The sequence below is a fragment of the Pyrus communis genome, chromosome 16 (assembly GCF_041283825.1).
Source record: "Pyrus communis isolate YQ-2024b chromosome 16, ASM4128382v1, whole genome shotgun sequence".
Lineage (NCBI taxonomy): Eukaryota > Viridiplantae > Streptophyta > Magnoliopsida > Rosales > Rosaceae > Pyrus > Pyrus communis.
Genome location: NC_142580.1, coordinates 848,126 through 870,238, shown reverse-complemented (window position 1 = coordinate 870,238; position 22,113 = coordinate 848,126). Strand labels below are relative to the sequence as shown.

The window sequence follows — 22,113 nt, the reverse complement described above, 5'->3', positions numbered from 1 at the left end:
TAACGATAATGACAAAATAAAGAGTAAAATAAATAGTATCAGGATTGACTTTTTAGTGTAAAAATATGACATTATATATATACATGTAGACATGAGATGAGCTTGTCTTGTTTTCTTTTTGTGGGTGAAAGTGAAACCATCAATTTATAAACCAAACCCTTGAAAACTACATTATCAAGGGAAAAAATAAACCCCAAAAGCAATATTCCCATCCTTTTCTATTTTGCCTTGTTTTGATTGGAAGATAAGAAGTCTGGTGCTGAGCAACCCAATACAGCACACATCATTTTCATATGTATAAGAACAGTTGCAGATTAATTACTCAAGGGACATTGCTATCCATCACTCATTTTAACCTCTCTTACACCCTTTTTAATTTTTGATATTCGAATCAAATAAATTGATAAAAATCAACAAATAAAAAATAACAAAAATATGTAACAAGTAAAAAAAAAATATGTATAAATATGCTCAACAGCTAATTAGTTTTATAGCATGAAGAGGAGATAATTAATTGCTAAATATCACCATAAAAAACAGCTAACCACTGTGGTTGATTACTGTGGGTTTCTCTCTCTCAATTTCCCAATTTTCCATCTCTGTTTTCGAGAGTAAACTCCACGCGCATAAGCTGATGCAGTGCTTTTTCTACTTGGGAGCCCTGAAAGGTTCATCTCTGCATCTCTCTTATCAATTAATTTGTGCTTTTGAAATTTGACCAACAGCAATAAATAAATATGAATTTTTTTAAAAAATTATAATAACATTAATCGTTGAATTAAATTTTAAAAATCCAGATTAGATGATTGGTTAGATTTGGTGGAAGAGATCCTTTCCGGATCATTTTCCGTGAGCTCTCACACACTTCCAGAGACGGAGAGAGCGACACTTGTAAGCTCACACACTCACTTCCAGAGAGAGAGAGAGAGAGAGAGAGAGAGTGGGAGAGAGACTATTTAGGCAGATGATGATTGATGTCCACCTGCTACACACAAGGCGCATTTTAGCCAAACCCCAAGCCCCATAAAGAGAGAAAGATGGTTTTCTTTTCTGGTTATTACTAAATAGTAAGTCCATTGCCAATAATTTTCTCTTCTTTCACTAAAGTCTCAACCTTTTACCCTAATCCTCTCTCTCTCTCTCGCTCCCTGTTGTTGTTTAATCCCATTTTTTTCTTTTGTTTTCCCGTTCCGTTCAAAACCCATCTCGGAGATCCTTTGCTTCTTCTTGGTCTCTCACATTTTCTTGAAAAATCTGAAAAAAGCAGAGAAAAGAAGAGCTAAAGGAGCAAGCTTTGGCAGCAAAAGTCTGAAGAGAATTGCTTCAGATCTAGGAGAACTCAGGTTGTTTGAGGCAATGGAGATATGCCCAACTGAGTCTTGGTCTCCTGGTCTCTTTTGACTTACAAAAAAAGCACTTATTAAACCCCTCTCTATTCTCTCCTCTTCCTTCTTTCTTCTCTCTTCTGTAAGTCTTCCAAATTTCAACCTTTTGGCTTCAATTTTTGTTGGGGTTCTCTGGTTTTTCTGCCTACTTCAAAACCCACCAAGAAACTTGCTTTTCACTTCACTTTCTAGACTGAGAAACAGAAAGTAAGCGAGAGAGGGATCTGTGCAAAATGCTGGCTCTTGGGAGTCCTACCATCGGTGTCCGTACCAGCGCCAGCTGCAATGTTTTACTCAAGGAACTTCAGGTAAACCCTCAACTTTTTTCTTCTTCTTCTGCTACTGCTGCTTGAAAATTTTCTTTTCACCTAGGCCCTTTTAATGATTGGGGTTTTTAGCAACTTTTAAGTTTTTGTTGCTCCGTCAAAAGAAAGCAGTGATTAATTCTCTAAAATGTGTAATAATGATGAGCCTAGTGGAGCTATAAATTTGGGGTCTTTTTTGGGTTCTTTGAAGTAACAAAGAAAGTACAGGTCTTTGCACCTTTTTAAGGTAACAAGTCCCCTGAAATGCAATCTGTTCACAGTAATTTTGAAACCCAGTTACCATTTTCTCTTTACTGTGTGAATTGAGCCTAGTTTCTATAAAGTAGTGTTTGAATATTTAGTGATTCTTTATGTTATATTTCTATTTTTTTCCCTTCAACTAGACTTCTCCAATTTCTTGAATTTTTCTTGAATTTCTTTGCAAAATCATATACCAAATTTGATGGGTTATCTGTTTTGTACTGATTTTTTTTTTTTTGTCTGGTGAAAAGCGGGGGTTTTCCTGAATTATATAGTTCCAGAACAATGTGTTTATTTTGTAATCTTTATTCTATTGGGATTTTTTAGACCAGGGTTCTGTTAACTTGATTGCAGCTTTTTCCGTAAATGGTTGCGCATTAGGAGGGGTATGAGCGCATGAGAGTGGACTGTCTTTTGGTTCTTCCTAATTTGGATTGGTGTTAGACTCTGGTATTGTTACCAGGGATGGCAGTTAGAGGGAATGCAGTAGATAGAACTTCTGGTTATGGACTTTGCTTTCAAGTTTCCATAGTTAAATTTGTTTCTTTCTCCATCTGAATTTTGGATTTTACCTTTCTCATCTGCTTCTACTCTGCAATTTTTTATGATGAATAATTCATGGGAGGAAGAGAAGTATGTGTGGTGTGTGATGTTTCGTTTTTCTGATTGAATTTGCTTTACCTCTTAGCATTTGGTTACTTTGTGTCAATAAGATGTTCGTGTCCCCAGTCTGTGTTGCAAGTTTCTTATTCTCTCCCTGTTGAAAAGGAGAAAGATACTGCAAACCACTGAGTCGTGTTTCCACAGTAATTGATTTTGTGTATGGCTTTTTCAATGAGTGCAGCAAATATGGAATGACATTGGTGAGAGCATAGCAGACCAAGACCGCATGTTGTTAGAGTTGGAGAGGGAATGCTTAGATGTTTACAGGAGAAAGGTTGACGAAGCTGCCAATGCCAAGGCACGCCTTCATCAGTCTGTTGCAGCCAAAGAAGCTGAGCTTGCAACTCTCATGGCTTCTCTGGGGGAACTTAATATTAATTCACCGGTAAGGAATCCATTGGAACTTTGTCATTTTGGTAATGATAATCTTTTGACCATTTCTTGGCTTCATCCTTGAATTTTTTGTTCTCCTCCTATGTCTGCTCTCTTTTGCAATTGGGCCATTTAATGATTTGTAAAAACTTTATCTGCTTGGTGATTCATTTGTTTCTTCCAGTTTTTCTGTTTCCATGATGAGTTTACAAAATGTTTAGAAACTTCCGTTCTCTGTCTCACAATATCACATAACAAAAGTATGAATTATTTTTAACCGATTGCTGCGACCTGTTTTATGTGCCTCTGCTATTTGACTTGCTCATCTGATTCTAAAATAAAATCTTCAGATCCAGAGAGAGAAGCGAGCAAATTCTTTGAAAGAAAAACTTGCATCTGTGGCACCACTTGTAGAAGATCTAAGAGTGAAGAAAGAGGAGAGGATGAAGCAATTTTCAGATATAAAGGCACAAATTGAGAAGATCAGCGGGGAGATATCTGGATACAACCATCTCAACAATGCTCCAGTCAGTTCGTTAACCCTGGACGAACACGACTTGTCAGTTAGAAAGCTAACTGAATATCAAGCACATCTTCGCACTCTTCAAAAAGAGAAGGTAATTATATCATAATATGAATTTGAACTCCTCGTGAAATGTTTGCATCATTTGGATGCCTTGGAATGATATGGATTGCTTTATCCTGCAGTTTTATATGTTCTGATATGTAGAATGTACTTTATTTGCTTGCAGTCTGACCGCCTCAACAAGGTTTTGGGACATGTAAACGAGGTTCATTCTCTTTGCGGTGTGCTTGGCTTGGATTTTGGCCACACTGTGAGTGAAGTGGATCCTAGCTTGCACAGGGCGAACACTGAACAGTCTACAAACATCAGCAACAGCACATTGGAAGGCCTAGAACAGACTATTCTCAAGTTGAAAACTGAAAGAAAAGCTCGAATCAATAAGGTAATCGATGATCATACTGTACATGTATTTTGATTGTGACTTTGGAATCTGAAGTATAACCCTGTTACAAAATGCAGCTAAAAGATATTGTAGCGTCACTTTTTGAACTTTGGAATTTGATGGACTCGTCAAAAGAAGAAAGGAGTAACTTTTCAAGGGTTACTCGCATTTTTGGAATTTCAGAAGCAGAAATTACGGAACCAGGCCTTCTTTCAACAGAAATTATTGAACAGGTTGAATATCAATCTCCGCATCTTCTAATTTTAATTTTTTGCAAGTTGAACATCAAATTCCTTGTCATCTCTTTGACAGGTATCGGCAGAAGTGGAGAGACTTGCTGAATTGAAAGCAAGCAGAATGAAAGAACTTGTTATGAAAAGGAGGGCAGAACTGGAGGAAGTATGCAGAATGGCTCATATTGAACCTGATATAAGCACAGCTGCTGAGAAATCAAATGCATTGATAGATTCGGGTATGAAACTTCACTTTGTCTCAAAGCCAGTTAATTAGATGCTTAGGTTAAATATACTTGACACAGAAAGACGTATAAATATTGTTTTTTGTCTTTTGTTTCTTATAGAAAAATATTGTTGTTTTTGTTCAGGTCTAGTAGATCCTTCTGAACTTCTGGCAAACATAGAAGCACATATAGTCAAAGCTAAAGAAGAGGCTATGAGCCGGAAAGAAATAATGGATAGGATCGACCGGTGGCTATTTGCTTGTGAAGAGGAAAATTGGCTCGAAGACTACAATCAAGTAAGCTTTGAGAAGTTGTGGTAGCCTTTCCACATGCCATGATATGAAAGGGAATCATAATTAGGATTTAAGTTTTGGTTCACGCACAAACAAGAATCCATCTTTCAGTTTCCGTGGTTGATTATTATGCCTTCTAGTTTTTACACATTTTATAAAAATTTGTTAATTGAATTCCAGGATGATAACCGGTACAGTGCAGGGAGAGGTGCCCATATTAACCTCAAACGTGCAGAACGAGCTAGAGTGACTGTAACCAAAATTCCAGGTATTGTTTTCTTTAGAATTTGCCTCTTTGTCTGAGGATGTAACAGCGGTAGAGCTAACAAGTTCCCTTTCCAGCAATTGTTGACAATCTGATACACAAAACTCTGGCCTGGGAAGACGAGAGGAAGAAGTTGTTTCTTTATGATGGGGTGAGTTACTTTTGCAACAAAAGTTCGTGGATGTGTTTTTGGTGTAGTGTCCGCCATCTTAAACTTCCGTAACAATATTTGCAGGCACGACTGGTGTCGATACTGGAGGATTACAAAGTGAGCAGGCGGCAAAAAGAAGAGGATAAGAAAAAATCTAGGGTAATTTAACTAAACTGTTGTGAATTGTTATCAAATGATACGACAATAAAGTAGATTATCCAAATGAATTTAGAAATTGGTTTTGTTTAATTATGGCTTAACAATGCTTTGAAATGAGTTACCGAAAAAAAAAAAGTGGTCATATGGATGATGTCTTTAACATTCTTTCCATTTATAGAACCAAAAGAAACTCCAAGATCTGCTCCTCACAGAGAAAGAAGCCATGTATGGGTCCAAACCTAGTCCTAGGAAAAGCACCAGCTTTAGGAAGCCAAATGGATATCGTTCAAATGGGAATGGATCCGTGCCTCCTACTCCTCGTCGGAACTCAGTTGGCAGTGGAACTCCTGAGCTCTTGACACCTCGATCTTACTCTGGGCGCCAAAATGGATATTTCAAGGAAATGAGAAGAATGTCTACTACGCCCCTGAACTTTGTGTCCATACCAAAAGAAGATACAATGTCATATTCCACGTCTGTTTGTGGTTCTGTGCTGGGCTCCCCCCCTCATGATTGATCTTAAATACTGAAAATGGTACGTAGTGCTACCATCAACTTAATTTTCCCACTGTTTATATCATGTTAGCCGTAGTCCCCAAGTTCCGATGAATCTTGTGCTCGACTTATTGATTTAGACGTGGAATTTGGTGCAGGAACAGGCAGCAGCTGTTACAAGCTAGATGAACTTACACTCACTAAAAGCAGCAGAAACCTTGTGAATACGGAGGGAGTTGTACACTACTAGTTTTATGATTGCAATTTGTTAGGATTTACATGGGAAGTGACTCTGCCTACTGCCTAGGTAATTAGTACTCGTAGTCTTGAATTACCCCTTGTTTAACTTAGAAGTCTTTGCTTGTCAATATAAGAGAGCAATAAGAGAGCAACTGAAGTGTTATATTAGAGTGTTTTGCCACTTCGTATAATTGTGGATTGTGCTTGTGTTTGTGTTTCGCGGTTGGTTTTCGTGTGTGTAAATATTGGCTCGTCGCTCCGGTGGCTACCATTCCATTTCATGCGGGTGAATCTTTAGTATGTTTTGATTGGAGATGCCTGTTTGTAGAATCTTTAGTAGTTCATGTTGCTCTGCGGGAAGGGAAGGGAAAGCAAAGGCGAAGGAGAGCCGCCCGGCCCCGGAGCTTAGAATTCTCATCAAACAGAAGTTAGATTGCTGGGATTGATGATGACATTGATCAATTTTGAATAAAAGCTATATGAAATGAAAGTAGAATGGAAAGATGAGATTTTGTGAATTTCCTGCCAACCATCGCATGGTAAAAACGGAAACCAAATAATCACAGTAAAGAATGGCTAGTTCGAGACTGCTTCCTTAAGAAGCACTTGGCATATAAGTGCTTTTGTTGGAAGTTCTTTTATTGTAAACACGTAAATTTTCCTGACATGCCATGGTAGAAACGTTTTTAGTTGTCTCAAAACACGGTCATCACTTTTAAAAGCAGTTTCAAACATTGCGAGTTTCAAACAATTCACAATGGATAACTCATACGGCTCAAATAAAACATTAGTTGTCTCAAAACACTGTCATCACTTTTAAAAGCAGTTTCAAACAATCCACAATGGAGAACTCATATGGCTCAAATAAAACATTGACTCATATGGCTCAAATAAAACATTGCAACGAGTTGGTGGTTCAGGGGTAAATGACGGATTGCGAGACTTTCTTCAAATTAAAAACTGGAGGTCTTGGGTTTGAAACCTGCCGGTGGTGTAGAAGCCAGACTTGTGGTCAGGAGGAGGCTAATATGTCTATGTGAGTCTTCTCAGCTTCCGGAAATAGTAGATAACCGTGGTTTGCCACCAGTTGTCCTGTAAGTTGTATTTGATTTGGATGAATAGTTCAAATGAGAAATGTTAAGGGAAGTCTATTAAAAGTTGGACTCTATAAATTTTTTGTAACTTCATATTTTAACGTCAATTCTCGAACCAACGTTATAAAAATATTTTATTAAAAATATGAAGGGACATAACAGTAAATTTCGAAGAACTCGTTAGCCTTAGCATTTCTCAAACTCAAATCTGTCATAAAGTAGTGGAAGAGAGAGAGAGAGAGAGTGGAGTGAGAGAAAGCCGACCGCGCTGTCAGAGTCTCTCTAGGGGATTCCGAGAACAAAAATAAAAGAAAAAGAAAATAAAAAATCCGAAAAAGGAAAGAGAGAGAGAGAGAGAGAGAGAGAGAGAGTCGGGGATGGATGCGGTGACATTCGGTATTATAGTCGGCATAATCATCCTCTTTTTCGTTTCAGTTATTGTTATGACCATCGAAGGCACTTGCAAGCGCCGTCCTTCTTCTTAAACCCTCCCTCCCGACGGACGGGCTTCAACTACTCCGCCAACCACCGACCTTAAATTCGATATTTACAATAAAACCCCCATCTTAACCGACAAGATTATTGGGGTTTCTCAGAAAATGGCGCTTTGTAAGAAAGGTTTGGTCTTGGTTGCTCTTGCTTTGGTTGTTGGGCTCTGTTCGGATCTGAGTTTTGTTTCTGGGTTCCTTGCATCTGCCGCTCCCGAGCCTCACACTCACCACCAGGGTTGCAGTCATGCGCACCACGACCACCATGACCACGGCCACAGTCACGGCAGCCTCCACGGCCACGACGAGGAGGATGATAGATTACTGCCGAGATCGAAGCTTCCCGAGGAATTGGCCGAGGAAGAGGACATGAAGTTGTACGGATTTGAATTTCACGATCATGGTCACGATCACGAGCATTTTGGTGCTCTGCAGCTCTCAGTTGCTGGTATTTTTCCTAATTTTTTTGGGTTTTATTCAGAATTGTGCATAATTTGTTGCTAAGTATGTGGATTGAACAAATGGAAAATTTGAAGAAGCCAGTGGTGGTGGTGAGTGCAAAAGCTGGGAAATTTTTGCTTTGGTATTGATACAGATTGTTAAAGCACAATGCTTGTTTGGTTTGAAATCTTCTTTGGCAGTCGAAAGTGCGAATTGTGTTGCTGAATAACTGTTATACAAGTCTCACTCTTTTTAACCCTTGTTTTATTTTGTTCCACCTTCGATTGTGCGATGTTTTTCGCTTCACATAAAGTTCCGATACTTTCTATTACTTATGCATTGTTGTGTCACACGAAATGAACTGATCTAAGATGCGTGAGCTGGAACTGTATTCCTCTTCATCGTTTGTAGGTCTCTGGATTCATTCCTTGGGGTGCTCGCTTTTGGTGAGCATGGCCTCCCTTATCTGCCTGATTATCTTGCCAGTGATGTTCGGTAAGTGACTCAATTGTAAGTTACATAATCTTTTTATTGACGTTGGCGATGACTTTTGCTTCAAGAAGCCTGTGCCAATGACTAGGACTGAATTTATTGCTTATTGCAGTACAGGGGAAACCATCCAAGGCAGTTGTTGATTCGTTGGCTGTATTTGGGGTCAGATTCTTCTGACCTGTTTATCTAGTTTTTAAATCTAATCAAATTGTATATGGTTTGCATCTCTTTAGTACCAATTTGTTATGTATACTCTAAGTATGCCTCGATAATTTTACGGAACTTCTACCATTGGAGTAGCTCTTGAATTGAAATTAAATAGTATCTCTAAGTCAATGCCTAGCCTGGTTTAAGTATCCTATAATATAGATTGTTGGAGCATGTGGATGGGAACTTTAACTTCATAATTTAATTTGTACTTCACTTGCAGGCTGGAGCAATGTTGGGGGATGCTTTTCTTCATCAATTACCGCATGCTTTTGGTAAGACAATAATCGGAGACTAGTTTATGATGCCTGCATTGATTTGCAGCTTTTAGTTCATCTTTACACACTGTACAAATCTATTCCCATATAATCTTTTGCCACCTAATCTAATCTGATGTTTTAAGGATTTGGTTATGTCATAAGTTCTTATATCTTAATTTATGAAGAGCATATAACGATCCAAAGCTTTAAATTATTATGATGTGTGTAAGTGAACTCTTCAATTTCCTTAATCGAAAATGTATAATTTCTTAATAAATGATAATGTGTAAGATGCTTGTCTTTTATATTTATTAGCAGTTGAACTGGAATCTTATATAATTGCAGGAGGAGGGCACTCTGACTCACATGACCACCATGAAGGCCATTCCCATTCTCATTCGCATGAGCATTCACATTCGCATTCTTTGGAAGATCTTTCAGTAGGATTATCTGTCCTGGGTTAGTTCTGATCTATGTTCTGCATGCTGTCATAACCATCCTTTGTGCCTGCATGATTTGTATTTGTGTGGGTGTTTGAGGGCAGGTACATGTGATGTATGTTTCTGTGTGCTTGAATGTTTCTACTTGCACATCACTTCTTCCATATGACTGTAGGCTGTAACCCCTTCCTTCGTTTTCTGGTGTTTTTGGTTTCTTTGAGCTTGTTATTTAACCCGATCATTGTTAATGTCCTTGCTGATTGGGTTTTAGTTGAATTTTAATTGTACTACATTGGTTGTTGCAGCGGGAATTGTATTATTTCTTCTGGTAGAAAAGACAGTGAGGTATGTTGAGGAAAACTCTGGAGGAACTAATTCATGGAGTCATGGTCATCATCACCATCATCATAAGAACAGCAAGAAACTGAAGGATGATAATGATTCTCACGATGACTTGCATTCAGAATCTTCCAATGGAAAAGATGGAAGGAAGCTGAAGACATCTGACGGAGAAGTGGCACCTGATGGTTTAAATGATTCTTTGATCGAAAATACTCAACAGGACTCTCATATTCGTAAGGTAAGCAGTTAATTGGCTTATTGGTTTTTCAGAGTGTGTGTTCATCTTCATTTAATGTTGGCCATAGACTTGACATCTGCTGGCTTATATGCATCTTGAATGAATCTTACTTATATCTGATTTCTGCACCCAAGCTAATTTTGTTGATCACATTTTAAATACTAGACTGCAATTTAAGTATTGCCATATTTACATCACGCAGAGAAACATTAGGACTGGTGGGAGTGATGATAAACAAGATGTAGATCCTGCAAATGATTCCACTTCTGAGGCCAAGTCCGCAAAAGGGGAAACTACTCAATCACCCTCAAATCTTGTGTTTGGCTATCTCAATCTCTTCTCGGATGGTGTTGTATGTGGCTTCTTGTTTGCAATCAAGCTTGTATTTCTTTAAACAAAATGCGGTTCATGATAGAGATTATTTACTGAAAGATTTGTATTGCCACTGCAGCACAATTTTACAGATGGGATGGCTTTAGGGAGTGCGTTCCTGCTTCATGGATCCGTTGGTGGGTGGTCTAGAACTCTATTCTTGCTTGCGCATGAGATTCCCCAAGAGGTTTGAGTTCTCTCTGTTGTTCGTTAACATGTAATGGTCTGCATTTTAACCATCAACATCTTCCTATGCCAAAGAGGCAGTCTTGATAGCTGGCTGGCTAAACAGTCTCATTTAATCAGTCTTCTTGTTGTTTTAGTTCTTGGGAGGTTTATAGCTTCGTTTACCTTTGTTTCAGGTCGGTGATTTTGGTATTCTCGTAAGGTCTGGTTTCAGCGTATCTAAAGCTCTGCTCTTCAACTTTCTCTCAGCACTTGTGGCACTACTTGGAACCGCAATGGTAAAGTATTGTCTTTATTGGTTCACCAAAAAAAAGAAAGTATTGTCTTTGTTGTAGGGTTATTCCATTTTAGTTAGTATCTTTGATAATTGAAACTAGAGTAATCCGTTGCTATTGATGCAGGCTCTGATTTTGGGACAGAATGCAGGACAGTCATCTTTGATTGAGGTGACAAGAGTCTAGCCCGAGAATGTTCTGCATTAAACATTCGGTTCATATTCGGCTTGCATGATCGGAATTAAACATCTTTTTACTTTGTTGAATCTCTTTTCAGGGCTTTACAGCTGGTGGATTTATATACATTGCTGTTGCTGGAGTGCTTGCTGAAATGAACAGCAACGGCAGCTCATCGTTGAAAAGCACGGCTGTTCAATTAACTGCATTGATACTTGGCATGGGAGTTGCACTATGTATATCACTTTTTGAATGAAAGTTTGTTCAGAAACCGGAGCGCGACTATCCAAATGTACTTCACAGGTATCAGTGTTTTGCAGCTGCTAATTGTGAAATGAATTTGGAAAAGGGACGGGAAGATGTAGAAAAGATGAACGTGGTTAACCTTGCCGCGATATTATACTGGGAACTCTCCGTGGGAGACGGTGAACTTGCTTTTTTTCCTCCCCTGTTTCTTCATATCTGTTTCTTTTCAGATACTACTATATCAAGGACCTGATTTTTAAAATGAAAATGATCATATTCTATGCCTTTTCCTTTGACACAGGAAACTGATTTCCGCAATCTCTTTCCTCTGCCTGCACACCTTCTGTTTTGTTCGGTCTTCGGATTGAATAAACAAAAAAAAATCAACAGACAAAAATAAAGAGTCTTCGAGGAAGGTGAGCTAGTGTGCGGAAATCAGTTTCCATTAAAATAAGTGAGAAACACTAGAAGCAACAATATATGTGATCAAGAGGTACATCTTCTCGTGACTGAATGATAACCAAAACTGGGTTTGATTTCATTCAAGAGTCGAACTTGTCGAACTGCTGGAGCATTTGAAAGACGGTAATGCTCTGAGTTGGGAGAGAAGGAAGAGGTGGCATTCTCCGTAGAGGTGATATCATATGGTCGCCGCGGGTGAGAGTGTGGTGGTGCCTCTTACGCACCGGTCGAGCAGGAGGCGGCGTTTCCACTGCCACTACCGTCTGATCCGTTAACCCTTGATTGCTATAAGCTGCTGCAGCCGCAGATGATGCTTCTGTTCTTTTACGCATGCTACTGCTCTCTGAAAACCTTTTCTCCTCCTTTCCTCCTTCCTGTAAATGCATTTTACATGAGACAAAATCAATCTGCATATATAACACTGCCAGAGGTTAAATACATGCCTCAACTTTTTACTTTTTATTGTATAGAAATTCCATTCAGTTCATGTATTCGAGCAACAAAATAACATCAAGATCTACACAAAAACAAAAACATAATAAGAAAAAGGAATTAATCAGATGAAAAAACGTCTTTTTTCTTTTTTTTTCGAGACTATATATTCTAACGGGTGGACGATTTTAGCTTGTCACACAATGACAAAGTGTAATAAGTAAGTTTTGAAGTTGTCATTCAAGTGAGTTTTGAACTCATCGTTCAAGTGGGTTGAACCCAAAATTTCTTGCTAGATTGTATTATTCAAGACGAGAAAACGTTCATGATATTTTACATATAAGATGAAATTGATCGAATTACTTTCTCACATTAATGACAGAAGAGTCGGGCATTGGGCATTTGACAGGGCGATCTTCATCCGGTGGCTCGAGAGGATGTTCTACCGGCCAAAACTCGAAGTCGACTTCAACCTGCATATGATGATGATGATGATTGTGAACATCCATGCACCCGCTGCTGCTGCGCTGGTTCTCCCTCGTTTCATATAAAAGTGGAGCTTTGCCTTCCTCTCCGTCCTAATTAAAAAACCATGTCAATGAGTACTACTCCAGGAAAGGATAAAAAAGGAGGTGATTTCCGCACACTAAACAAGTCTGCGCAGAAAGAGAAAATGAGTGCGGACTGCGGATCAAAATCATTTCCCATGGAAAAGTGTGTGTGTGAGAGAGAGAAAAAGAGGACTTACAAAATCATCCCCACTTGAAAACCCCATAGAGATGTTGTTCATAGCAGTGTTGTTGCATGCCAGAAGCTGAGAAGATCTTAGAGAGAGAGAGAGAGAGAGAGAGAGAGAGAGAGAGAGGAGAAGCAATGAAGAGAAAGCTGAAAGTATGAAAAGTAGGAGGAGTAAGAGAGGTGGCGGTGTGGGATGATTTGCACAGTGGAATGAAGATTCCCACCATTTTCGTCTTTTTTGGATTTCCTGAACTACTTTAGTTGAACCCTTTTTTTTCTTTTCTTTATTGGGTTTGGGACCTGCCCTTAATTGCAGCTCCCTTTCTCTTTTCATCTCCCTTTCACTTTGTTGCTTTTAGGGACATTTTCTACTGTAGTAGCTCTCTGCAGAACTTAAGCAGCTAGCCAGGAAATGCATGAGAGATACAGATGAGGCTGTACAGTAGTTGGAGGAAAGAAAAACTAAAATCAGTTCAAAAAAAAAGGACTCATACTCACACTCACACTTACATTGACACGGACCAAAAGTTTAAGATATCTTTTTTTTGTAGGTGCTCAATTAATTTGTTGGGTTACCTGCATTTTACATCTTAAGATTTTGGGGTCATCATTATGCACGTGGGTTTTAAATTATACCAATATATACCACATTAGCACTTAACGTCTAATTAGACCGTGAAATTGACGAAGATGTTAAATTGGTACAATTAAAAAACGTGATTTAAAATGCAAAAATCTAAACCTCGTAGCTCATTTCGCAAATAACTCAAATCTTGTGGTGTAAAATGCAGTTAACCCTAATTTGTTCATTCAACGCAAATTGCAATACATTATGCAGTCCCCTCCACAAAACACAGACTGTATCTACAACGTGATCGTTAGAAGACTTTGTTCTCATCTACTACTTTCCATCATAGTTTGTCACATGCATGTGCATAATCCTACCATTTGTTGACTTACATAAATATTATTGAATTTTTAAGCTCAAGCTACTCATCAAAGACATTTAAACAAACAAAACTGATCACATTGAAGACTACCTTTTTAATACATATAGATCTCACAAGTAATGATTTCTTTAACCTGTATCAGAGAGGTGGTCATAATCGGTACGTCTAAATAGCATTATTATAAGCGAGTTTGTCTAGCATACGGATTGAGAGATCTGTAGTCGTTAAATCCTTAATTATTGAATCCTTGACTAATGATCTAACCGTTATAAGTGGCCATTCTAAAATATTTAATTCCAGTCATTCATCATCATCATGGTTCATATCATGGTGAAGCCCCTCTGGCCTATTGGGGTGTGTGTGTGTGTGTAGTATATTGTTTTCTCTTGAAAATAGAAGCGCGTTAATTAACGTGTGAGAAGCATAGCCTACCTTTGAAACAAGTCCAATAATCACAAAACAAAACTCAACAAAAAAATCACTTAAAAAGGATGTTCCCGATTTACCCACCTCCCAAATATAGCCATAGGCTGTCCAAATCCTCCCATCCCCAAATGTCCAAATTGGAAAATTGAAAAAACCAAAAACAATGTAATTAGAGTGCTAAAACAAGGGAAAGGAGGGTTTGCATGAGAAGGTGCTGGTGACCAATTAGAATTAGAGAGAGAGAGAGAGAGAGAGAGAGAGAGAGAGAGAGAGGGGAGATCTAGAGAGAGGGGGGAAATGAAACTGTGGAAAAAGGCTGCCGGGCTAATCAAAGACCGGAACAGCATCTGGGTGGCCGTCATCTCACGGCGGACGTCGCTCCGCAACCCTGATTTGGAGGCCATCATCATCAAAGCCACCAGCCACGACGAGACCACCGTCGATTATAAGAATTTCCACAGGGTGTACCAATGGGTCCGAACCTCTCCGCTCTACCTCAAGCCCCTCCTTTACGCCCTATCCACGCGCATGGAGAAAACTCGCTCTTGGGTCGTCGCCCTCAAAGGCCTAATGCTCATGCACGGCATTTTCTGCTGCAAAATCCCCTCCGTCCAAAAGATCGGGCGTCTGCCGTTCGACCTCTCCAACTTCTGCGACAAACATTCTAAGCCCAGCAAAACGTGGGCCTACGACGCGTTTGTTCGCGCGTATTTTAAGTACTTGGACCAGAGATCCGCGTTTTTGAGCACGTTGGTGAAGAAGAAGAACAGAAAATCCGATCAGGAGGAGCCGCCTCTCCTGGAGGAGCTCGGGCGGTTGCAAAAGTGGCAGTCGTTGCTTGATATGCTCCTCGAGATCAAGCCCGAAGCGATCAGTCCGCATCGCACTAATAATCACACATACAATAACAACAAGGTTTATCTTATTTCCGAAGCAATGATATGTTTACTGACGGAGATCTTCGACGTGTACAGCAGAGTCTGCAAAGGGATTGCCGGAGCGCTGTTGAGGATTTACGCATCGCCAGGCAAACAGGAGGCGCAGATGGCGCTCGGGGTTGTTCAGAAGGCGGCGGTTCAAGGGGAGGAGCTCTCTGTATACCTCGAATACTGTATGGATATGGGCATCCTCAGCACGGCGGATTGTCCTAAAGTCGAACAGATTCCGGAAGAGGACATCAGAGACCTGGAACGGATAATCAACCAAGGGTCGAAAATGGAGGAAAGCTTCGTGGAATGCGATCGGATGGCAGCGGCTCAGAAAGAGGAGGACAATAAGGCGATCGTGGCCATACAGAAACCGACGTCGAAGAAATCCAAGACGATAATTACGGACAAATGGGAGGTGTTTGAAGAGGATTTAATCAGCTGGGTGAGCGCAGATACATCAGGTTTCTCGGATGTGAGCGGATACAGCTACAATACTACGACCAATAGTGCTATCGGGGTCGGGGTACAAGGACAATATAGAAACCCCTTTGCGCCGTCGTCTAAAAATATAATACCGTATCATCATCCTGTACATGCTGCACATAACCACCAAGTTCTTCCAGATTTGATTAGTTTCTGACTAGAATTATTGTTGTTCTTGTTGTTGGTTAAAAACGTTGGAAAGAGTTTGATTAATTCCCTTGTTCCCGTGCGCAGCTTAATTCATCAAACATGTTCTCCCAATTTTTGTGGATCTTATATCCTTCCCCCTTGAGCCTTACTGTTGTAGATTAATTTTTTGAGCTTGATTTCTTCGTGATTCTTTTTTTTTGTTTTACTTGTTAATCATCATATTAATTTGATGAATTGAGATTATGTATGTGCAAGTATGCCATCTGTGAATTATTAACTGGAATATGTAGGAACTATAGTCTATATATTATACTAATTTCTTCTGGTGTTGTTATTATATTTAGAAGTTGGTCGAAATGATGAAGATACAAATCCCAATTGTTGAATCATTGACGATATTTTGAGATTTTGTCGAATATACGATTTGTAGTCTCGTCGATATTGATCGATACTCGGACCAACCACCATAGCCACCGCTCCAATGTTCAAGTTCAGAGCCTGCACTGCTCTAGCTGGGACCAAATCGAATTAAATATTGAGTCCAAATTAATGCTTCTGAAGAACACTGCCCACATCGGAAAAAAAACAGAGCCAACAAAATTTTATATCCTTCGACATCACAACCGCCAGCACCCAGGAAACCCAGAAGGTCCTACAAAAACTTAATGAGATGACCAACCACCTGCAATGGTAGGGATGGTTTTGCTTGAGATGTAAAATAAAATTGTTCTGAAGTAAAAAAATGGAGAGGTCAGGCGGAAAGTGGACCTTGCTTCTTGACAAATTAATGCGACTCACAATTTTGTATTCTCAAGGTAATCAGTGAATAATGAATATAAATATATTATATAATACTTTAATATTATATATTATTCGGTTCTGATTCAGGTATAAATATGGATTTGGGATCCCTATAACTATATCCAAAATCATAGTCGAATAATATTCTCATACCCAAAATTTATCCTAAATTTCATACTCAGATCTAACCTATTCAGACTCTTATTTACAATTATCGAGTTTAACAATTAGAATTGTCATCTAGAAAGAAGAGAGAGGTGAAGGACCGAAGAAGCCACGGGGAGTAGATGGAATTTGTGTATTTGCTTTTCCTATGTTTTGACCAAAATACTTTCCTTTCTGCCACATCGACGCCACATAAGCAATCTTTACGCCAGTCAGCAAATTTACAGACCAGACAGAAAAGACAACGTGGAGCAAAAATCGAGTTTTAAGAAGTTAAATAGCGGAATTTGAGTTTTCTAGGGAGAAAGTGGGATAAACATTCATTGAATTTGAAATGCACACTCGCTATTTTAGCAACACGAAACGTCAAGAAAAGTTTCGAGCCGTTGCCTGTGCTTTTGGCTCAGTTCATGGCCAGTAATCTTTCCTGTCTAAACAAAACATCTACACCGTCACTGTGACGTTAATTGCCACCAGATTTCATAATGTTTGCACCTTAATCCCTTCACTTTCGTTATTGACCACCACATTTGTATACGCTGAACCTCCAAAGTCCAGCTTCAAGTACAACGCAGAAGTGTCACGCAGAGACACTTCATACATGTCCTGATCTCACATAAACTCATCTCATTGACATCACTCCAAAAAGATTTGGGAGGTGTGGGCATCATTGTGAGAGATGACGCAGGGATCTTTGTGGCGCCGGCCTGTCGGAACTTTCAGAATGTCTCATCCCCTCTCCACGCAGAAGCCTTGGCATCCAGGGGGTGTGTGGTTTGGGCGGCGATAAGGGGTTTTAAAAATCTAGTAATCAAAGGTGATTGTCTTCAGATTGTGAGAGCGCTAGCAGATCCTTCCTCTAACTGTTCATCCATCGGCCAGTTAGTGGAGGATACAAAGGCTTTTCTTCCGAAGATTTGTGTTCCATGTTCATCGCCAAGCAAACACAGTTGCCCATCAACTAATTCGGTTCAGCTTGTCTATTGGCTCCCCTGCGAATGGCTACCAAGTCCACCTAACTTCATTTTGGATATTCTAGTTGAGGATTGCTTGTCAATGGTCTCTCCATCTACTTGTAATCTTTTGATGTACTACCTCAACTAGGTTCCGCAGGACAACAGTACTATCGATGAACCTCTGATCGAACTCTCAGTTTCCTCCGTATGGCAATCGTCAATGTTAGAAACCAAAGTAAAAGACATGGAAGACACACAGCAACGTCCACGTATTAGACTCTAAATCCCTTTCCTAAACCTGTCACTTCTCTAGTTCCAATTTGTCTCATACAAAACTATCCTCTCTGACCGAAAACATACACGATGTATGAGCACAACGCTTGAAACACACAAATATTGAAACTTATCAAACTAGGCACAACCAAGAGTATAAAAACTAAAAAGCGATAGAGATATGGAACAAAGTAGTTATAAGCCAGAGATGCAATTCACATTGAACACTATACTTTTGACAACAACAGATTAATAAGGAAAATAAGAGCATTCAGTGCCAAATATTGCGAACATTAGATTAAATGGAGATTGAATCCTAACCAAAAACAATTCAATAAATAACAACTCATCCACATAATCCTGGTGGCCAGAAAAGTCAGCCCTTAACAGAAGCCGAAAGGAAAAAATTAACAAAAAGAACAATTCCAAATTTTAAGAACAAGTATCATCCATCCTGACTGAAAATTAAATGACTACAAAGTATCTGAAAGATCTCTGCAAAAGGCCACATAAATATATACAGATGAAATAGACCAAATGCAATGTAAGTCCCATTAATGGTTACCAACGTAGTAACTCTACCTGAGAGTGACGAACTTGTTGGTACCATGTTTTGCCCAGTGAGACCTTAGATCAATTGGGTTAGCAAAATTATAACCTTCAGCTGCAAGCTTCTCCAACACCTTCTTGAAAGCACCCTGACTCATTTTTCTTCCAGCTATTCTTGCCCCGCGTCGCTTGGTACTCATTGGCAGAGGATACATAGATACATTTGTGGTGCAACAAGCAGATTGCCAACCACCACACCCCCACCTATAACACTGTTGTGGAGCTCCAGTGCACGAGCAGACAGGAATTGGAATACCAGAGATATCCATATTAATCCCATTTATCACAACGTCCAAACTCTTCTTTGCTGGCTTCACACGAGGAACTGAAGGATTGGCATTATCCTTAGGCTTCCTGGGCTTTTTCACTTTTGGGGCTTTTGGTGCACCCCCACCCTGTCTTTTCTTTGAGGTGCCACCTTCCTTAGGGACAACTGGCTCTTCCATCCTACCCACCCGCTCATCCCTTGATGCTTCCGGTGGCTGTAAGATCTGCAAGGAATGAGCTCCTGAAGTTTCCGGAAGAACAGCAGCATAGTTAGGATTGGCAGGCATCATATTGAGAAATTTATCTCGCTGGTTTACCCAACTCTCCCTCATATAGTTCATTGGAAGCTGAGTGTCTGATACAACACAATCCCGAGGGTGATAGGCTCCATTGGCACTAACCATGACTGCAGGATCGCGCCCAGGGGCAAAAGGTTTAATGTCGCGCTCTGCCATGCTTGACATGAGCTGCAGGCTAAGATGACCTTTAAAAGATGGCTCATAGTAACCCCAATTGCGCATGTTCAATGCATCATCATCCATGAGAGCTACAGATTCAGCAAGACAAACAAACATCGTTTAGTCTCGCATAGGCCCTCTAATGAAAGTCTTTGAACAACATTAAAACTTACCACCGTATAGCCCTCCGAGGCCAGAGAAATCGAAAACAACAGCATAGCAATAATACAAAAACACATACAAATAGAGAAAGAAAGCATATAGCTCAATCCAATCACAAATGAGGACCTATGAGGCAAAATTATAAACAATATCATCTGCCAAATATTGGATCTTCTCATTAAATTAAAGATTAAGCAATTTTTTGATAGCTGAGAACAAGAAGGAAATTACAAAGTTACAAATCTTATTGATCTTTCCTAATCCCCATACTTTCAGATCTAAAAGAACAAAAATTTAAACTGCAAACATGCAATTGGTAATGAGTATGCACATATTTTCATCCAATGGCTTAGTTCTAAAAAAGCGAAATCCCTCCAATCCGAATCAATAAACATGCGAATCCCAGGATAAAAAATTCTGTGCATTTCATACACTTTCTCAGCAACCAAACAGAACCCAAGTAAACAGACCAACACCCAGATCTGAATTTCCATCCAAAATCAAACACAACAAATTAGGGTTTCCTAATCTGAGAAATTGGGATCTGAGATCTGGGCATAATAAGGAGAAAAAATAACAAATTCATAATAAAGTTTGAAGCTTTCAAATAAATAAATATGCATAAGAATGTAAATGGCAGGTTAATAGTATAAGGACCCATATATTCAAATTTTAGAAAGAGAAAGAGAGACAGTGAGAGAGGAGCAAGGAGAGAGGAGAGAGAAAACTTACTTGGGTGGGTGTAAACGGCTCTTTAGGGTTTTGCCCTTCTGGAGAGAGAGAGGGAAGAGAGAGGAGAGAGGAGAGAGAAACCTGAGAGAGAAGGAGAGAGAGAAACTTCTGAGATAGAGATAGGAGAGAGGAGAGAGAAAGCCCTAAAAATGAGAAAGAGATGGACAAAAAGAAAGATAACCTAAAAATGGGGGTATCTATCAAACTTGTAAGTTATAGCTGTCACTTTAAAATAAGTAAAAATCCAAAGGCCCCTCCATGGATAAATTAATTAATTAAATTTGATATATCTTATGCTTTTTCTTCTTCTTGTTTTTTTTGGGTAAAAAATATGATGTAATTATGTTGAATTGAACAGTCGAAGTTGAATCGGAAAAAAATAAAATATAAAATATAAAAATTTAACGAAAAGCCTATGGTACTGTTCACTTTAACGAAAAACCACATTTTTACACAAAAAGTCAAACCTGTTACTATTCACTTTACCCTTTATTTTTTCCTTCTCGTTAAAACTCAAAGTTTTCAAGCCTTTTTCATTAGTTTTCCTAAAAAAAAAAATCAGTAAATTTGCTTTGTGACAATAAACCTCCTTTTTTTTTTTTTTTTTTTTTTTTGAGAATGATACAATTTTTGTTGATAAATAATAAGTTACACCTAATTGAGGAACAAAAACCTTAGCCCTTATAACACAAATGCAACAAAAAAGAATACATAAAAAAAAAGGGACATACATTTTACCCTTCTAGAAACAAAAACAAGAATAATACAAAGAAAATAGGGGGACATGAAACCTAGCCTCTCTAAAACCAAACCTAAAGGTCTAAACCTGCAAAACAAGTTGAATAACACCAAAAAGTTAGGAAAACAACAAGAAAGTGAGACACACCTGGATGCTGAGATGCACATTAATTTGAGAAGCGGTAGCCAAACAAGTCAACGTAGTCTAAAAACAAAGCAGCAATCATGTCATGTTAAAGATGGAGAAGACAAACCCATGTTAGCAAAATTGTTCGCAACAAGATTTCCTTCCCGATATATGTGAGATGCATAGAAAATCATTTTCCAAGTGCAATCTAAACAAATAGATCATTGCGTACGAAGAGGTCAAGGAGGATCAAAATTAGACGATTGAAGAGCAGAAATAACACTACAACTATTACTTTCTAACCAAAGACAATGTTAATCTCACTGATATGCGAACTCTATACCAATAATAATTGCTGAGAATTCTAAAAAAAAAAAAAAAAGGTTGTGATGACCAATTCATTGAGAGAAACCTTCAAGAAAACGACCATAGCAATTCTTGAAAGCTCTTTCACAAGTAGCAGGATCAGGATTTCCTTTAGACAAACTATATGTATTAAGCTTAATCTGAGGAAACCAAAGAGGAGACCAAAGTACAAGAAGAATACTAGGTGCCTTGCGAGGTATAGGTCGGTTCCGCAAAGAAGAAATATTTCAAGTGTCAAAACCCTGAGAGTAACAACGTGTATTTGTAATTAAGCGAAGACATTGTAGTGATTGGGTGTAGGAGAACGTTGAATTATGTTCTAGGCCTACAGGGCACACCCTACAAACTACGAGTAGATGACAAAATATTTTTGAATCTAACAAAATAATAATTGAGGCTTTTAAAATTATATATTTAAAAAATTCAAACTTTATTTTGGTACATCCATAGCTTTGGAACGTTGACATACATATGGAAAAAGTTTGATGGAAACTCAAATCAAGAAAAAGTTGGGTGTGGAAACTAATTACCTACTCTAATGTAAGATTTATCTAGAATCGGAGGAGTCGTGAGTTAGAAAAAACACTTGGTTTGTTTAATATTTGCTTACCAAG

General features: G+C 38.9%; 4 protein-coding genes and 1 pseudogene across 10 annotated transcripts; 3 read left to right on the top strand and 2 right to left on the bottom strand.

Moving 5' to 3' along the window:
* The first annotated feature begins 899 nt into the window (after window positions 1-899).
* On the top strand, window positions 900-6,235 carry LOC137730859 (65-kDa microtubule-associated protein 6). Of its 2 annotated transcripts, none has more exons than XM_068469851.2 (12): window positions 900-1,693; window positions 2,796-2,999; window positions 3,337-3,603; window positions 3,739-3,954; window positions 4,032-4,187; window positions 4,267-4,426; window positions 4,559-4,710; window positions 4,888-4,975; window positions 5,050-5,123; window positions 5,208-5,282; window positions 5,461-5,817; window positions 5,936-6,235. In XM_068469851.2, the coding sequence occupies exons 1-11, from the start codon at window positions 1,619-1,621 to the stop codon at window positions 5,797-5,799; spliced, it is 1,806 nt and encodes a 601-aa protein (XP_068325952.1). In that variant the 5' UTR covers window positions 900-1,618; the 3' UTR covers window positions 5,800-5,817; window positions 5,936-6,235. The 2 variants fall into 2 exon arrangements, with proteins under 2 accessions (XP_068325952.1, XP_068325953.1); XM_068469852.2 differs by having other exon boundaries at window positions 908-1,693; window positions 5,942-6,235.
* A 1,055-nt stretch (window positions 6,236-7,290) lies between these two features.
* Window positions 7,291-12,224, top strand: LOC137731707 (IAA-alanine resistance protein 1). Of its 2 annotated transcripts, XR_015957492.1 has the most exons (12): window positions 7,291-8,047; window positions 8,452-8,535; window positions 8,645-8,694; window positions 8,963-9,014; window positions 9,345-9,458; window positions 9,745-10,019; window positions 10,222-10,371; window positions 10,471-10,578; window positions 10,754-10,855; window positions 10,979-11,023; window positions 11,130-11,454; window positions 11,577-12,224. XR_015957492.1 is itself a non-coding variant. In XM_068470894.2 (11 exons), exons 1-11 carry the CDS (start codon window positions 7,711-7,713, stop codon window positions 11,283-11,285), a joined length of 1,473 nt encoding a protein of 490 aa, XP_068326995.1. In that variant the 5' UTR covers window positions 7,291-7,710; the 3' UTR covers window positions 11,286-11,560. The 2 variants fall into 2 exon arrangements, 1 of the variants encoding a protein (XP_068326995.1); XM_068470894.2 differs by lacking the exon at window positions 11,577-12,224 and having other exon boundaries at window positions 11,130-11,560.
* LOC137731708 (uncharacterized) lies at window positions 11,698-13,311 on the bottom strand. Of its 2 annotated transcripts, none has more exons than XM_088687237.1 (3): window positions 12,918-13,311; window positions 12,541-12,747; window positions 11,698-12,144 (listed from the first exon to the last, which is right to left on the bottom strand). In XM_088687237.1, exons 1-3 carry the CDS (start codon window positions 13,239-13,241, stop codon window positions 11,818-11,820), a joined length of 858 nt encoding a protein of 285 aa, XP_088543363.1. In that variant the 5' UTR covers window positions 13,242-13,311; the 3' UTR covers window positions 11,698-11,817. The 2 variants fall into 2 exon arrangements, with proteins under 2 accessions (XP_088543363.1, XP_068326996.1); XM_068470895.2 differs by having other exon boundaries at window positions 11,698-12,111; window positions 12,918-13,300.
* Window positions 13,312-14,428: 1,117 nt separating this feature from the next.
* Window positions 14,429-16,182, top strand: LOC137733006 (putative clathrin assembly protein At1g25240 pseudogene; annotated as a pseudogene). The gene has a single exon (XR_015957491.1). The product of XR_015957491.1 is annotated as a putative clathrin assembly protein At1g25240 pseudogene (transcript).
* A 2,175-nt stretch (window positions 16,183-18,357) lies between these two features.
* LOC137731377 (protein BASIC PENTACYSTEINE2) lies at window positions 18,358-20,434 on the bottom strand. Of its 3 annotated transcripts, none has more exons than XM_068470487.2 (2): window positions 20,269-20,434; window positions 18,358-19,463 (listed from the first exon to the last, which is right to left on the bottom strand). In XM_068470487.2, the coding sequence occupies exon 2, from the start codon at window positions 19,456-19,458 to the stop codon at window positions 18,619-18,621; it is 840 nt and encodes a 279-aa protein (XP_068326588.1). In that variant the 5' UTR covers window positions 19,459-19,463; window positions 20,269-20,434; the 3' UTR covers window positions 18,358-18,618. The 3 variants fall into 3 exon arrangements, with proteins under 3 accessions (XP_068326588.1, XP_068326589.1, XP_068326587.1); XM_068470488.2 differs by lacking the exon at window positions 20,269-20,434 and adding an exon at window positions 19,548-20,187; XM_068470486.2 differs by lacking the exon at window positions 20,269-20,434 and having other exon boundaries at window positions 18,358-20,248.
* Window positions 20,435-22,113: the final 1,679 nt, after the last annotated feature.

Bases quoted from the DNA above. Each gene is read 5' to 3' on its own strand.
- LOC137731708 (XM_088687237.1), bottom strand. From the start codon at position 13,241: ATGAAAAGAGAAAGGGAGCTGCAATTAAGGGCAGGTCCCAAACCCAAT. The intron at 12,748-12,917 runs GTAAGTCCTCTT...TTTTTTAATTAG, and splicing joins TTTCAAGTGGGGATGATTTT to GACGGAGAGGAAGGCAAAGC. The intron at 12,145-12,540 runs GTGAGAAAGTAA...TTATATATGCAG, and splicing joins CCGACTCTTCTGTCATTAAT to ATTGATTTTGTCTCATGTAA.
- LOC137731707 (XM_068470894.2), top strand. From the start codon at position 7,711: ATGGCGCTTTGTAAGAAAGGTTTGGTCTTGGTTGCTCTTGCTTTGGTT. The intron at 8,695-8,962 runs GTCAGATTCTTC...CTTCACTTGCAG, and splicing joins ATTCGTTGGCTGTATTTGGG to GCTGGAGCAATGTTGGGGGA. The intron at 10,579-10,753 runs GTTTGAGTTCTC...CCTTTGTTTCAG, and splicing joins CGCATGAGATTCCCCAAGAG to GTCGGTGATTTTGGTATTCT.
- LOC137731377 (XM_068470486.2), bottom strand. From the start codon at position 19,491: ATGTTTGTTTGTCTTGCTGAATCTGTAGCTCTCATGGATGATGATGCA.
- LOC137730859 (XM_068469851.2), top strand. From the start codon at position 1,619: ATGCTGGCTCTTGGGAGTCCTACCATCGGTGTCCGTACCAGCGCCAGC. The intron at 1,694-2,795 runs GTAAACCCTCAA...CAATGAGTGCAG, and splicing joins TTTTACTCAAGGAACTTCAG to CAAATATGGAATGACATTGG. The intron at 4,188-4,266 runs GTTGAATATCAA...TCTCTTTGACAG, and splicing joins CAACAGAAATTATTGAACAG to GTATCGGCAGAAGTGGAGAG.